This window comes from Propithecus coquereli, unplaced genomic scaffold (assembly GCF_000956105.1).
Source record: "Propithecus coquereli isolate 6110/MARCELLA unplaced genomic scaffold, Pcoq_1.0 Scaffold501, whole genome shotgun sequence".
NCBI classification, from domain to species: Eukaryota; Metazoa; Chordata; class Mammalia; order Primates; family Indriidae; genus Propithecus; species Propithecus coquereli.
In genome coordinates this window covers 702,988-718,535 of record NW_012150853.1, presented here as the reverse complement: position 1 = coordinate 718,535, position 15,548 = coordinate 702,988, and the positions used below count along the sequence as shown (strand labels likewise).

The 15,548-nt window shown below is 57.3% G+C and overlaps 1 protein-coding gene across 1 annotated transcript in view; it reads left to right on the top strand.

Annotated features, from left to right (window-relative positions):
- CCDC57 (coiled-coil domain containing 57) overlaps positions 1-15,548 on the top strand; it is a 120,364-nt gene that overhangs the window by 8,578 nt on the left and 96,238 nt on the right. Inside the window, exons 2-3 of the mRNA XM_012656358.1 lie at positions 95-165; positions 6,525-7,000. Coding sequence (XP_012511812.1) covers positions 95-165; positions 6,525-7,000 — 547 coding nt within the window. The remainder of the gene's footprint in view (positions 1-94; positions 166-6,524; positions 7,001-15,548) is intronic.

The window sequence follows — 15,548 nt, the reverse complement described above, 5'->3', positions numbered from 1 at the left end:
ATGCACAGACGGAGCAGGACACGCCTCACACGGATCAGGCTAGGCACAGCACATTTCTCCTCGACACGCTCCGGAATCTCCCGCTTTTCCACAGGGACTACGGACTACCTGTTCACGCCTCTTTTTCACGGGGGTGAGATCCACGGGTCATATGGTTACCGCAGAGTGAGCAGCTCTGGCACCGTGGCCTTCACGGGGTTGTGCAACCACCGCTCTCTCGTTTCAAAACATTTTCATCACCCCATAAAAACATCCTGCCCCGATTAAGTAATCACTCCCTGCCCTCCCCATCCCCGTCACCCCTCTGCTCCCTGTCTCTGTGGACCTGCCTCATCTGGGCATTTTAACAGACAGAATCGTGTGGCACGTGGCCTTTGTGACTGGCTTCCTTCACTGAGAACGTCACTGATGTTGTCCTCGCGGCAGGACACATCAGCTCCTCTTCCTCCGCGTGCCTAGCACCGTGGACAGACCACACTGTGTTACCACCCGTCTGCTGGTGGACTTTTTTTTTTTTTTGAGACAGAGTCTCACTCTGTTGCCCGGGCTAGAGTGCGATGGTGTCAGCTCAGCTCATAGCAACCTCCAACTCCTGGGCTCAAGCGATCCTCCTGCCTCAGCCTCCTGAGCAGCTGGGACTACAGGCTCGCACCACCACGCCAGCCCGTTGTTGCATTTAGAGTTGGCTTTTGCCGTGGTGTGAGACGGGAGTCTGACTTCATTCTTTCGCACGTGGCCATCCAGGCGTGTCTGCACCATTTGCGGAAATCACAATGACACGCGTGTGATCAGCCTGCTCCCGTGTTTACACTGGGGTGGGCCTTACGGGGCGGGGGCCTCCCTGTGGGGACAGAAGTTGCCTGGGACCCCCTTCCTACTCCTGGGGGGAGTGGAGCCCTACCCTAGCCCTCGTACCCCACACTCAAGCTCGGGGCCCAGGGGCAGGGAGCAGGAGGCAGCCTCGCCCGGGCACCGGGAGAGGGAGGAGCAGCTGGCCCAGGCCCAACCAACGGAGACGCAAGCCGGCTTGGCAGCAGGTTGGGCAGGTGGTCTGTTGGGTGGGGACACCGCCCTGTCCTCTGGGCTTAGCTTTTGGGCCTGGAGGCTGGACAGGGAGTGCCCCTGAGAGTTTGGGTTCCCCGGCCCTGTGGCTCCAGGGCCCCGGGTGCCGTGTTTCCCCTTGCTCCAGGCCACCTGCCTGCGGCCTGCCCCTGCCCCATCCTGAGCTTCCTCTGCCTCCTTGAGCCCGTCTAGGTCCTGGGTTTGCCGTGGGGGTGGGGCCCGTGCTTCCCTCACGCTCCCTGCACCCCTGCCCCATCCGCCCCCCCACCTCCTGGGCCCACACCCTCCAGGTCCCAGGGACCCTGCGGCCGTCCCTCTCTTCTCCGCTGCCCACAGGCCTGTCCTTCCTCACGCCCCCCAGGCTCGGGGGCGGTGGGCTGTCACCTGCCCTTCCGTCACCTCTGTCCCCATCTACAGAGTCGAGGTGACCACAGGCGGGCCCAGGGCATCCCAGCAGGACTGGTGGCCGTCAGCACCCCGGGAGGCCCAGGGAACAGGCCTGCTGGTGGCGACCGCACAAGGAGCCTCCCCTGAGGGTGGCCAAGTGGTCCCTGCTCTCCAGGGGAGACGCGTGGGGACAGCTGCGGACGTCTCAGAGCCCCACACAGCACAGACTGCTCATCAGGCCCACCACGTCGGGGCACGAGGGGCCCTGCCAGGCGCCTGACAAATACGCACTGCTTGGCGCTCCTGCCTGGCTCCGGCCCCGCCCCCACGCCCAGCAGCCACTTGGACCTCACCGCAGGGCGCTGCTGCCCGCGAGGCCCATCCTTGCACCAGGCTCTCCGCGCTTTCTCGCATCTCCCGACCACGCGTGTGGCCGTCCCTGCTCCTCTGCTCTCCAGCCACACCTACCCAAGGGTGGCCTGGTCCACTCTCGCAGCCCTCGAGGAATCCTCTCGTGGGGAGCCCCGACATGTCCCAAGCCCAGGCCCCTGCGGTCCCAAGCCCAGGCCCCTGCGGTCCCAAGCGGGGCTGCTCCATCCCCGCACCCCAGGTCCCGTGGTGGGCCCCTCTTCCCCTTGATCCATCGCCCCCATGTCCAGGCTCCTTGAGCCCCAGCCCCGCCCAGAGGCTGACAGAGCCTCCACCGTCCTTGTGTCCCGCCCAGCCACCCAGAGCCTGGAGCAGAACCTGCGCAGGCGAGTGACGCCATCCAGAAACAGCCCTCCCACCTGCGCCCTAACGCACTGGCCGCAGGACCATCCTCCCTCCTTGTCTTGCCAGCCCAGGGGGCGTCCCCAGGGCCGCCACCCGGCCCCACCCACATGCTCTGGCAGCACCTTGCCCCCTCAGGGCCCCGTGCACCTGCTGAGGTGGCCTCAGTCTCCTGCAGCGCCCAGGCTACCCCATAATCTCAACCTGGAGCACCCCTGGCCGAAGGGGCACAGGTCATGACTGTGGCCTCACGCAGGGCCTGGCACACGGGGGCACCTGAAAGTCCTCCTGGGGTATCCTCGGCCTTCACCAGCCCAGATTTGAGGGCTGAGGACAGCGGCCGGGCTGTGGCTGGGGGGCCAGGGAGGGGGCCGGGCTGCGAGCCGAGCTCTGTGCCGCCCCCCAGGGAGGCCAGGCCTTGCCCAACCTTCCTGCGCTGCGGAACCGCAGGCCCCACCCCCCGCCCCGTGACTCAGCACTGAGGGTTCTCGGAGCGTCATCCTGGGGGGCTGTGGGGAGGGGAGTGGGGTGTGGGGGCTGCAGCTTCGGACAGTGCCATCCCCGGCCCCCCACAGCAACGCTGGCTTATGGGCCAGCATTTCTGCATGGTGTGGGGGGCCGGGGAGGTGCTCGGGGAGGCCGGGGGCCAGCCTCGTAGCTTCCCCAATCTCAGTTTCCTCATTTCTACCCTGACAGGGGTGGACTTGGTTATTGTGTAAAAATGCCACGTCACCCAGGGTGTCCTAGCCCTCCTCCAATCACCTCAGATCACAGGCTGCTCTCTGTGCCACGAACAGGACATCAGGGAGCACCCTGGGCCAGCCTGGTGAGCAGCCCCGGGGTGCCCACCCACGTGCCGGGCGGCCTGCCCCCCAGTCCTGCTGGTGTCCAGGCCGGGATCCCCGGAAGCCCCGGCTCTGCCTCCAGGTCTTGACCTCTGGGAAGTGGCCGATGGCCACAGCTCCTGCTGGGGCGTTTCTGATGCTGTCAGTGGGCTCCCTGGTCCCATTGGGATGAGGCTGGTCTTGCTCGTCCCCTTCCGGAGGGCTGTCCTCTTTTCCACGGCAGCCACCATGCCCCTGCCCTCAGCCAACATGTCTCAGTGGCCCTGTTTACAGGGCAGCCCTGGTTCATCTGGCACAGGGTGGGGGTGGGCGTCTCCCTCTGAACTCCCCGCACCAGGTCCTGCTTTCTCCAGGACCCCCGCGTGGAATTGGCCCAAGGTTCTGGGCCCACGCCCCCGTCCATCTGGAAGCAGCTCTGACGCTGGGGCCCTGGGCGCAGGGGCAGCCTGGCCTCCACGGCCCCTTCACGTCTTGGCTCCCCTCCTGCCCCCAGGGCCTGGGAGCTGGGCAGATGGAGAAGCTGCCCCAGCGGGCCTGACGCTGGGTATTTCCTAAAGCCGAGGGGAAGTGAGTTGCTCCAGCCCATGCAGGGCGGTGCCCAGGCAGAGCCCCCCACCCACACCTCCTATCTGGGATCCCTGTGCTTGTAGGACCCCACAAGAGACCTTCCATGGCAAGGTCAGACGCTAGCACCGTAGCCCGAAAATCAGAGGAAGGACCCCGAGTCACAGGTGGTCAGGACCAGGCCTCATCGGGCAGCCCCTGGTGCTCCCAGTGGTCAGTCTGCAGCCACCAAGGTCAGCCCACGCCCAGCACCCTGAGCCATGGTCTTTTGTCCTTCTTCCCACCATTCTGTGTTCTTGCCACTCGGTGCTGAGGCAGCCTGCCGCCCAGATGCGTGTGGACATCTGCTCTGGGCCAGGCGAGACAGCCCAGCCCCTGGGCCCTCAGTTCCTGCGTCTGTGATGAGGGTGACTGCAGGGCAGCCTGGGGTGTCCAGCTCTGGGGACTGTTAGCCCAGCACAGGCCAAGGGAAGGGGCCCAGAGTAGGATGAATGGGGCCCCCCAAAATATAGGGTCAAGCCCCATTCCACCATGATGGTGTCCCAGGAAGTGGCAGGTGAAGGCAGAAGCACAGGGGAGAAAGCCAGGTAATGGCTGAGTGGGGTTGGAGTGATGCAGCCGCAGCCAAGGACACCGGGGACTGCTGGCCACCACCACAAGCTGGAAGAGGCGGGACATTCTCCCCTAGAGCCTCTGGAAGGAGTGTGGCCTGGCCAACACTTTGATTTCTCCAGAACTGTGACAGAATAAAATGCCAGTTTGAGGTTCTCTGCTCTGTAGCCCCAGGATGCTGGCCTTTCGGGAATGAGATAAGCGTGTCTCCCTTGGCCGGCTCCCAGGGGGTGGCACTAAGAGTGTGGCCAGTTAGAACCCAGCCGGGGAGCATGGCAGGGGAAATGAGGGGGTGCAACAGGGCTCAGAGGAAGGGCCTGGTTCAGGCTGCGGGGACTGTAGGAAGTGCCAAAGGGAAGGGCAAAGTTTCCTGGAGGCCAAAGCGTGTGGCCAGGGGCAGCCCTCTCCAGTCGTGTTCCTGGGAATCTAGGGGTGCAGGGCGCCTGGGCAAGGGGACTGCCTGGGGGAGGATGGTGCAGTGAGGCGTGGCCTGAGCCTGAGCTGATGGGACAGCTCCAGGACTGAGGTGCTCAGCTGGGGGCACTGGGATCGGAACTCAGGGTGTGGGGCTCCAGAGCGAAGCTTCGGGACCATGTCCCAGCTCTGGCACTCCCTGTTCCCGTGGCTCCGCTGCAGGAGTGACTGTGGGCACAGTTCCAAGCACGCTGACCATGACGTGCTGTATTAGTCTGCTGGGGCTGCCATAACTGGACACCACAGGCCGAGTGGCTTAAGCATCAGACATTTATCCTGTCTGGATGGCCGAGATCAGGCGCCAGCGGGTGGTTTCTCCTGAGGCCTTTGCTTGGCTTGCAGGCGGCCTTTCCCTGTGCTCAGTCCTGGTCTCTCTTCCTCTTCCTGTGAGGACCCTCGTCCCGCTGGATCGGGGCCCCATCCTCGCAACCTCATTTCACCTGAACTACCTCCTTGCAGGCCCCAACTCCAAACGCAGTCACGTTGGGGGATAGGGCTTCAATATATGCATTTTGGGGGACACAGTTCTGTCTGTAACACATGGGCTCTTGTAGATCTCCACTTTACAGGTGGGAAAACGGAGGCATTTGGAACCAGGAGCCAGAACCAGCGCGTCTCAGCTCCCTCTGGGGGGCCCAGGCTCTCAGGCACCCATGCTCAGGCAAGCTGCACGCAGCCTCTCCTGCCCCCTCCCACCTTTGTGGACATGCAGCAGGGCAGCTCCCAGGGTGGGGCTGGGGTAGGGGTGTGGGCACCCTTGTGGGTGCGTCTCCTCCTGGAGCTGACCAGGCAAGATCCCACCCATGGCCCATCGACTCCAGCACTGCCTGCCATTGAGGGTGGCAGGGCCTTGCCTCCTCTCTTAGAGTGACAAGCCCTGATGGCCGTGCTGACGCGCAGACACTGAGAAGGATGGGGACAAGGCCCTAGAATGGGGGGGTCCAGGTAGAGGCAACACAGCCTTAGGCCCTGAGGCAGACCTCGTGTGAGTCCAGGACTGGCACTGGTGGGAGGAGGAAGGGCACGGAGAGGACTGGTCCAGGGGCAAAATGCAGGGGTGACTGATGGTGTCAGCCCCCGATACTGCCCCCACCAGGGGGATTCCCTGACGCGCTCCCTCCCAGCCTCTGTGCAAAAGTGCTCCCATGCAAAAGTGCTCGCTGAGGTGCGCGGGTGGACACGGGAAGCTTCCGGCCCAGGGCCCGGCCTCAGTTTATCCGTCTGTAAACTGGATAAGGAAAACAGCGCCCTTTTTGAGGATCTGAGCGACTGGGGACTTCTGTGCCTGAGAACACGGTTCCCAGGTGTGCGGGGCGGGGGGACCTGCGACTAGGCCGGGCCCAGAGCTGGAGGCCTCCACTGGGTCTAACCCGCCTCCCAGTTCTCTAATCCGGGCCAGACAAGCCCGTGCGGAGGGGCCCCGGGACCCAGGGCCCAGTCAGGTCCCCGCCGAGCCTGTGGCAGTGCCAACTCCTGAGGGCCACGGCCGCCCCAGGAGAGGACTTCGTGACGGCCCCGCCCCCCACGTGCAGCCCCCCCCCCGCTCGCCATCCCCGCCTCTCGGAGCCACCGGGGCGAGCTCAGGCCACTCCTTTGGGGCTCCAGGCCGGGCGGCCTCAGGAAGCTGGCGGCTTGGGGACTCCCAGGCCCAGTTGGGGGAGAGGCGTCTCGCGCGGCTGAGCCGCGTCCTGAGGTCGCACGGCCGTCGGTGAGGAGGTCCGTCAGGGGCCTAATTGGCCGCAGAGGGAAGTCGGGTCTGCCGGCGAACCCCACGTGACCCTGTGCGCCTGAGCGCATGTCGGAACCCAGTGCCGGGGCTCCCGTTTCCGGCCGGCGGGACCGGAGCAACGTACCGAGCGCACGCTGACGGCGGCCGACGGACTCGGGTCGCTATGGCAACGCAGCCCGCCTGGAAGCCGCTCCACGGGCGTTCGGGGTGAGACGGGGGCGGCTCGCGGGGGTGTTCCTGCGGGGCCCGCGACGCGGGAGGGCGCGGCGGGGGCGTGGGAGGTGCCGCTTTTCCTTGGAAAATCCCACGACTCCAGTCCCTTCGGCGCAGCGCGCTCTCTGGAGCCCTGGATCCTGAGGTGGACCCTGGCCGAGCTTCGGGCCGGCTGGGATGCCCCGGGACCCTTCGCGGGGAAGGGGGTGCGGACGGAGCGGGAACGCCCGGGGAGCTGCCGCGGGCTCAGAGAGGGCTGGGGGGCGGCCGCTGCCCGGCGCCCCGATGCGACTTGGGGGAAGGACTCCGCTGTGGGCGGGCAGTCACCGCCCTCCCTTCTGTGGCCCGTTTGCCGCGTGCCTGCTTCCTGGGGCCTTCGGGATCCTTGAGTGCAGCCTTTTGACTGCACCCAAAGTTTACAGAGCAAATCCTTTGAAAAGGTTAAGGGATTCGTTCTGTGAAGTTTGGAGTTGGTCGTGGGGCCGCACTTGGGGATCTGAAGGCCGCAGGTTCCCCACCCCGGAAGGTGGTGTTTGGAAGCCAAGATCTAGGTACGAGGTGGGCTCGTTGCTGCTACTGGGTTGTCTTCCTGTCTTGGCTTTCTCAATGGGCAGGGCTGGGAAACGTATCTGTATACACTGTACCCATCAGTATCTATTTATACGTCTTTGGGTGTGTGTACATATTGAAAACTGAGTTTATGATGATTCTAATCCATTACCACAGGGTCCATTCTGCCTTTCCCTTGTCACTCTAAACCTGGCTCTGGTCCTCCTCATTATATTGTTTGCACAGTCCTAGAATACATATAAAGCAGTTTCAGAACAGCCAATCCAAATTCTTGTGAAAAACAAACTTCCTGACTCGAGGATACTATTTGTGTGCATTTTCATTTTTATCCTTACAATGTATGGTAAAAATATTGTTTTCCAGAGTTGCCTTACTACGTTTATGATATTTGTTTGTAATAAAGTTAGGTTCAGTTTCTGTTTATTTTTCTGGGACATGGGACATTTATGTGGGTCAGAAAGCCCACAGAGTCTAAGCTCTTAACTGTAAGACTGCTCAATTTCTCTTCCATTTTATTTCTTATTTATTTACTTTTTATTGGCCAGTGTAGATTCAGAGAAAACAGTGCTGCATGCCCCTCACCGTGGTGGTGCCCGCTCCTCCAGCAAGTGCCCGTGATGGAATTAACATCTGTAAGAGCGACTGCTAATCTCTCTTATTTCTGATTTTTTTTTTTTTTTTGAGACAGAGTCTCACTCTGTTGTCCTGGCTAGAGTGAGTGCCATGGCGTCAGCCTAGCTCACAGCAACCTCAAACTCCTGGGCTCAAGTGATCCTTCTGCCTCAGCCTCCCGAGTAGCTGGGACTACAGGCATGCGCCACCATGCCCTGCTAATTTTTTTCTGTATATTTTTAGTTGTCTGATTAATTTCTTTCTATTTTTAGTAGAGACGGGGGTCTCGCTCTTGCTCAGGCTGGTTTCGAACTCCTGAGCTCAAACAATCCGCCCGCCTCGGCCTCCCAGAGTGCTAGGATTACAGACGTGAGCCACCGCGCCCGGCCTCTTATTTCTGATTTTAAAGCTGGTTGTACCTGTCCCGCACCTGGGCTAGAATACAATGGCATCTTCATAGCTCACTACAATGTCAAACTCCTGGGCGCAAGTGATCCTCCTGCCTCAGCCTGCAGAGTAGCTGAGACTGCAGGCATGCGCCACCACACCCGGCTAATTTTCCTGTTTTTTGTAGAGATGGGGGTCTCACTCTTGCTCAGCCTGGCCTTGAACTGGCCTCAAGTGATCCTCCAGGCTTGGCTTCCCAAAGTGCTAGGATTATAGGACTGAGCCACTATGCCCGGCCCCCACAAACCTGAAATTCTTTTGAAAAAAACATACAGATCTGGTTTCTGAGACAGAAAAAAAAAATAGTTATGGCTAGTTTTTGGCAGTCAGCGAAGGAAGTGAAAAAAGGCTCAGGGTCATAGGTACATAATTTTCATCCCCTGGACTAATTTAAAGGGCATATGTTTAGCTCACATGGCCTGTGTTGGATTCCAGAGAGTGCCAGGGTTGAATCCCCTATCCTAAATGTGGAGTAAGTGAGCCACCCCTGGACTTGCCTTTAAGTTCCAGAAATATTTTATAAATTAAGGTCATTAAGTATATTTACAGGGCAACAACAAGACCATATTCCTTACCGGAAGTGGATTTGGTTTCTTGTGCATTGGAAATGGTGAGGGCTCATATCATTGCTGGCTGAATGGAAAGCCAAGTGTATCGGAGCTGCAGCTCTTCGGAGGAAGGGTATAAAAAGAAAATGTTGCTTTGAGTGTCTGCTCAGTCAGTATGCCCAGATGACTTGCTCACAAACATGTAGTGACTGGTTTTTAGCCTTCGCATGTTGTCCTTTTGTCTAAGTTGTAGAATCTGCAACTGGTTGTGTTTTCTTGGGGTCATGCAATGCCTTTCCCAATTAAGTATCGGTTAAATGTTTGTTATAAAAAAATTGCTCCACATTTTTAGTTAGCTGAGCAGAAGTATGATTCACTCCCCTGTCCCATCTGTGGGCCAGGTAGCTCATGGGTGCATCTCTGACTGACGGTCTGGAGGTGTTGGCGAGGGGAAGGATGATCACACGCTCTTCCTCTGCAGGATATGGTCGCTGCAGCAAGCTTGCAAGGGAGATGGGGCACAACCAGGACAAGGAAAGTCCTTCTGCAGAGCTCACCATGCTGGGAATTTTTCTTATCTCCCCCATATTAATAATAGCTCCTTTTCAGACGATCTTGGGGCTTGCCCTTTGTCTTGAACCCTTTCCTCTTAAGTATGACGGCAGCTGTTGAGAGGTACTTGGCCATGCGTCCTACTCCCAGCTCTGGCCATCTTCGGCCCTCTCATAATCTATGTAGAGACGTCTCAGAGTCTTTCACTAGCTGGAAGTGCCAACTTTTTATCCTTTTCTTCTGCTTGTTCCTGCTGCCCTCTGCATTGCGCTCTTTGCAGCTGTCAAGGCTGGGGCCTGCGTGCTCAGGGATGACCACTGCAGATCACTGTTGGATTTCGGACAAGTGTGGACAAGCTGCTCCACACTCCACTATATTGTTTGTGACATCATCTTAACACTGGGGCATGTTCAAGCCGCAATTGTTGGTGGACTGAGGTTGTCGTTGTTCTGCTCACTGCTGAACTACGTCTTTTAGATGGGGCAGCACGTTTTTATGTGTGGGAAACCATGGCTGTCATGAGGAGTTATTTTCATCTTCCTAAATGCAGTGATTTCCTAGTGCTTTTCACACTTGACAGGTAAACCTACAACATCCCTTGAGATCAGAAAGGGTTAGAAAGCTCAGTATTTGAAACATGAGGAAATCGAACTGATGAGATGCCCTGCCCTGCAGCGTTCCAGCCCCTGCCGGGTGCAGACATCCTGACCTTTGAAGATCCTTCTCCTTGAAGATCGTACATGTCTCGTCGGTGGTGGGTCCCTCCCTCTCCGGAGATTTCTGCTGCAGCTCCCCAGAAGCTTTGTGTGGTCCTTCTTGAAAACCCGGTGCTTGCCGGGGACACCTGCTGGCTGACAGACAGATTTGGTCCAGTCTCTGAATCTATGATGTTTAAAGCCGATTAATCTCAGCCTCGGGGCTTTTGGATCTTCCTTTGGTGAGATTTGTACAAAAGCAGGGCAGGCTGTGCTGGGATGGGGTAAGTAGGAAAGGAGCGGTGACCATGGACTTACACGCCCTTGGCATGTGAGGGTTTACCCAGGGTCCTGCGCGCTGGGTCTGGTGCAGCTGACTGATGAAGCCGGTCAGGGGTCGGGGGGCCGGGGATTTCACGGGCTGGTGGGTTGAGCCCTTGCTGTCTATTTACAGCTGCTCCTCTGTGCAGAGAACGGAATCCTGGGTCACACCCATCTTACTCTAGAACTCTGGACGCTTCCACAGAGGGTGGCCTGTTGAGTCCCAAAGACCTAGTGGGAAGGAACTTCCCTGATAGACGGACAAAATGTAACATTCTGGGCCTGTTAGCAGTGGCTGGAAATCCAGTGGGAGCTTGGGTGAGCCGCGCAGGCCACGCCCAATCCTAGGGGTCTTATGTGTTGTGCCAAAGAGGCTGGACTTTATTTTAAAGATGACCAGGAGCCACAGGCAGATTTTAAGCAGAAGGATGCTACGTGATCAGAAGAGTGACTCCTTTGGGTGGCTGAACAGATCACAGAGGCAAGCCTGGTGGCAGGGAGAACAGGGTGCTGTGGGCAGTCCTCAGAGAAGAGGCCCACTGACTTTGCAGACCTCGGCGTGCTCCTCTGCAGAGAACCTTGTACTGGCTCACAGACACGGAGGGAGAGGTTCTGAGTCATCGAAGATCACAGTGACGTTGGTGTCATTTAATGTGTATTTGATAATATTCTGATTCTTTTCCTGTGAGTGTGCACAGGTATGTGCGTGGCCTATACGTACAAAATGTTCCTGTGGCCAAGACTCTGCCAGACAGTAGAGCTTACTGCACCAGACGCTGGGGTGCTGCCCTGTGCCAGTTTGGGGTGGAAGGTTAGGAAGGGTTCCCTGGAGCGGTCCTTGGGTGGAGGTTGCAGTGGCAAAAGGAGCCTTCCGTGCGGATTAGGAGGAGCCTCCAGGCAGAGGGGCACCCTGCGGCGTGGGTGCTAGCACGGGACCCTCAGCATGGCCTGGCTCTGAGCGATGCCGCAGCAGAGGGTGGGCTGCTTGGGGTCCAGGAGTTCTAAGTGGAATGGGAAGTCCAGGTTAGGTGGTTTTTTTTTGTTTGTTTTTTGGGTTGTTTTCTTCAGATAGGGTCTCTCCCTGTCACCCAGGCTGGAGTTCAGCAGCATCATCATAGCTGACTGCAGCCTTGAATTGCAGGCTCAAGTGATCTTCCTGCCTCAGCCTCCCGAGTCACTGGGACTACAAGTGTGCGCCATCACACCGGGCTAATTTTTTATTTACAGACGTGAGCTACCGCGCCGGGCCCTGGTTAGGCATTTTTAAAACTGAATTCCTTTGGCAGCCGTGCAAGGGCAAGTGTGGAGCAGAGAGGCTGGTGCGGGTCTCCTGCAGTAAGTGGTGGTCAAGGGACGGTGTGAGATCCAGGCTCGTCCAGCTGGGTGGGCGGTGGCGCCACTGAGTGAGCCGAGGGAGATGGAGGCGGCCGCATGGGGGATGCGCCAGGTTGGTCCCGACCCCGTCCACTCTGGTGACAGATGCACTCGTGGCAGCTCCGAGGAGTGGCCAGGCGGAGGAGGCCAAGGCGGACATGAGGCGCATGGGGTGCTGGGTGGGCCCCACGGCGGAGCTCCACCCAGGGAGTGTGTGTAACGGGGATGAGGAGGCCACCTCTGCTCCAGAGCCTGGGTGGAGAAGCGCCACCTCAGCCTGCTGGAGGGCCTCCAGTGCCTCCAGCGATTGTGCCCTGCCGACCAGTCCTTTCTTACTGGGCCCATCGCCCATTCTCCTTTTAGTTCCTCTCGGCTGGCGCTTGGCCTGGCCGTGCCCTGTGCCCTTTTCCTCTGGGACTTGAGACTTCGCACGACCAGCCCTGAGATGGGGCTAGGCCTTCTTTCTGCTCCGGCAGTGGCACTCTGTCCCTGTCCCACCGGGCTGAAAGTGCGTGTGCCCATCCCCCCACTGGACATGGCTCTTTGAGGCCACGATGTGCCACCCTGTGTGGACACCAGAGAAGAGTTGTGGGGAGATGTTTGTGTTCAGATTGAGCTTGTACTTGGACCCCTAAAGGGTTGGGGGATGCTGGGACCAGCCGCAGGAAACTCTCTGTCGTGTTTGTCACACAGGTGGTGATAAGAGCGTATCCCACATGAGGGGCTGGCAGAGCAGGCCTGTGGGCCAAAGCCATCGCTGTTTGTGGCCGCTTTCGCTCGGGGTTGAGTGGTTGCGACACAGACTGTGTGGCTACGAAGCCCCAGTTATTCGCTGACTGCCCTTTACATAGAAAGGTTGCCATGCCTGGCCCTGTGTGAGTCACGGCTCTTACGGGAAGACCTGCATGGAGACAGTGTTCGGATCCACGTGCCAGCGCCAAGACAGTGTTAGCTTCCCCTGAGGAGTCGCCCCTCCCCTTACGAAAGATGCAGGCCTGAGTTTCGTCCCCTTTCCTCGTGCTTTGCCCTCCAGCAGCGCCCAGTGGGACGCGTTGCTCAGAACTTAACAGATGACGGGACGTGATCTGAGAAGTGCGTCGGTAGGAGACTTCCTCATTGTGTAAACATCACAGAGCGCGCTCACACACACCCAGAGGGCACAGCCTGCCGTACGCTCGGCTGCGTGGTAGGGCGAGTCGCTCCCAGGCGCCAAACCTGCACAAGCATGTGACCGTCCCAGGTACGTAGGCAACTGTAACACAATGGTAAGTAATGGTGTATCTAAACATAGAAAAGGTGTCATAAAAATACAGTGTGTTCATCTTAAGGGACCACTGTCATATGTGCAGTTCTTGAGCAAACGTAGTTATGTGGGACTGCAAACCAGTGCAACCTCTGTGGAAAGCAGCATGGAGACACCTCAGAGAGCTACAAATAGATCTGCCATTTGATCCATCAGTCCCATTACTGGGCATCAACCAAAAGGAAAAAGAGATGTTCTATAAAAAAGACACCTGCACTAGAATCTTTATAGCAGCACAATTCCCAACTGCAAAGATGTGGAAACAATCCAAATGCCCATCAATACATGAGTGGATTAATAAAATGTAGTATATGTACACCATGGAGTTCTACTCAGCCACAAAAAACAATGGTGATCTAGCACCTCTTGTGTTATCCTGGATAGAGCTGGAGCCCATTCTACTAAGTGAAGTATCACAAGAATGGAAAAACAAGCACCACATGTACTCACCATCAAATTGGTATTAACTGATCAACACGTAAGTGCGCATATAGTAATAACATTCACCAGGTATTGGGCAGGTGGGAGGGGGCAGGAAGGGATGGATATATTCACACCTGATGGATGCAGTGTGCACCATCGGGGGGATGGACATGCTTGAAGCTCTGACTCGGGCGGGGCAAAGGCAATGTATGTAACCTAAACATTTGTACCCCCATAATATGCTGAAATAAAAAAATTAAAAACCAAACAAACAAACGTGGTTACGCGGGGCCTGTCTAATCGTGTGGGTCTTTGGTGTCTGTGCTTGGCGTTGTCGGTCCCGGCATCTGTCGTGTGGTGTTCCCTACTTACCCTTCGTGTTCTAACACTGTCGTGCTGCGCTCAGAGGAGCAGAGGTGTTCCCATTGCCTGCCTGCACCCCAGTACACGGGACCCGTTTTCTCCTGTAACCTGCACCCTTATTGTTTCTTTAGTCCTGATGGAATATTTGGGGTTCTCCAAATGCTAGCCCATACCCTTTTGACAATTTCTCTTTTTAGTTTTTTTCATTTTATTACCAAGATGTTATAGTAATACTTTTGACTACGTAGCTAATTTTTTGTTGTTGGTTTTCGTCACTAGTAATTTCAGGAGTGAAGCGATCCGTCTCTAAACAGTGGTGTGCTTGCTGATTGAGAGACTGGCTGCTGATTCTAGAGTTCACGTAAAAGAAACGCAACAATAAACCAAACCCCTCAGGTTCTCCTGTTCCTGAGTGTCGTGTTTGTGCCTGTTTGCTCTACGCTGGGCCAAGCGGAGGTCCCGGGGTCTGAGTAGAGCAGATGCTCCTTAGAGCCTTTCCTCAGTGCGTCGTGTGCCACCTCTCGCCCAGAAGGTTCTCCGTAAATGTGTACTGAGTGGGTGAGTTGAGGTGACCTGAGACAGTGTGGTTTTTTTCTTCTTAAAGACGACCGACCCACTTACGAAGAATCAGACATGTCACATTCTTTGGGATGACAATGATACACAAATGTCAGGTGCCTTCCTCAGATCTCTGCCCCACCCTTCTGGAAAAGAACCCTCAGGGAAGGGCATCAGCTAAGCACCATCTTCTCCAGAAGGTGACAGCGGCTCTCGTGTCCCAGTTGGCACAACCTGGCCCTGTGGTCTGGCCGTGTGGTACCCAGCACTGGTGGACTTGTGTTTTTTTCCATGAGTGGCCTTTTAAGTCAAGCCAGGGAGTCCTCAGCTAAGGGGCTTTGTGCACCAGAAACCACCCCTTCTCTGCCAAGTGGTGGGACCAGGACCTGACCAGGCAGGTGGCAGCCTCTAGCATGCCCTGGTGTGGAGCGGCCCTCGGGTGTGTCGTGGCCATCCCCAGTCGCCGCCCCATAGGGCTGGTTCCTCTGTAGGTACACAGAGATGGGGAGGAGGAGGTTTTTAGATACTTGTTAGCAATTTCACTAAGTAGGTTTACACTATTGAGTCTAATAATGAAAAAATTGGACTTCTATATCTTTGTTTTTGTTTGTTTTTTAATTTTGTTTTCTTTAGCATTTCATTTTTATTGTTTTACCAAAATACCAATCCACGATGGATGGGAAATAAAAGAACAAAGAAACCCACTCTTGGGTGGTGAATCTTCCCGAAGCCTGAGCCCCGGCTGCAGGAGTAGGGCGCTGGATGGGAAGGGGCGTTGGTTCTGAGGGGCTGACCTGCGTTTCAGTCCTAGCTCAGCTGCTTGGCAGCCTCTGTTTTCTCAACTGTAAAAACAGAGGCTTCCTGAAGCTGTTTTATAGAATCAGATCTTGCGGCCATATAGACGCGTTTCCCATGTTTCCTGCGGATTTGCTGCCCCAACTGCCTCTGCCGTGGGATAAGGATAGGGTAGAAAGAGCCTTGAGGTCTGGGCCTTACCTGCTCCAGAACTCAGGCTGTGACCAGACCTTGTTTCTGTGACCTCCTCGGTCACTGTAGAAAGGGGGTCTGAGGTGGGCGTGTGGAAGGAAAGCCAGAGTCCCTCACTGACCCATGCCTGCCTCTCTC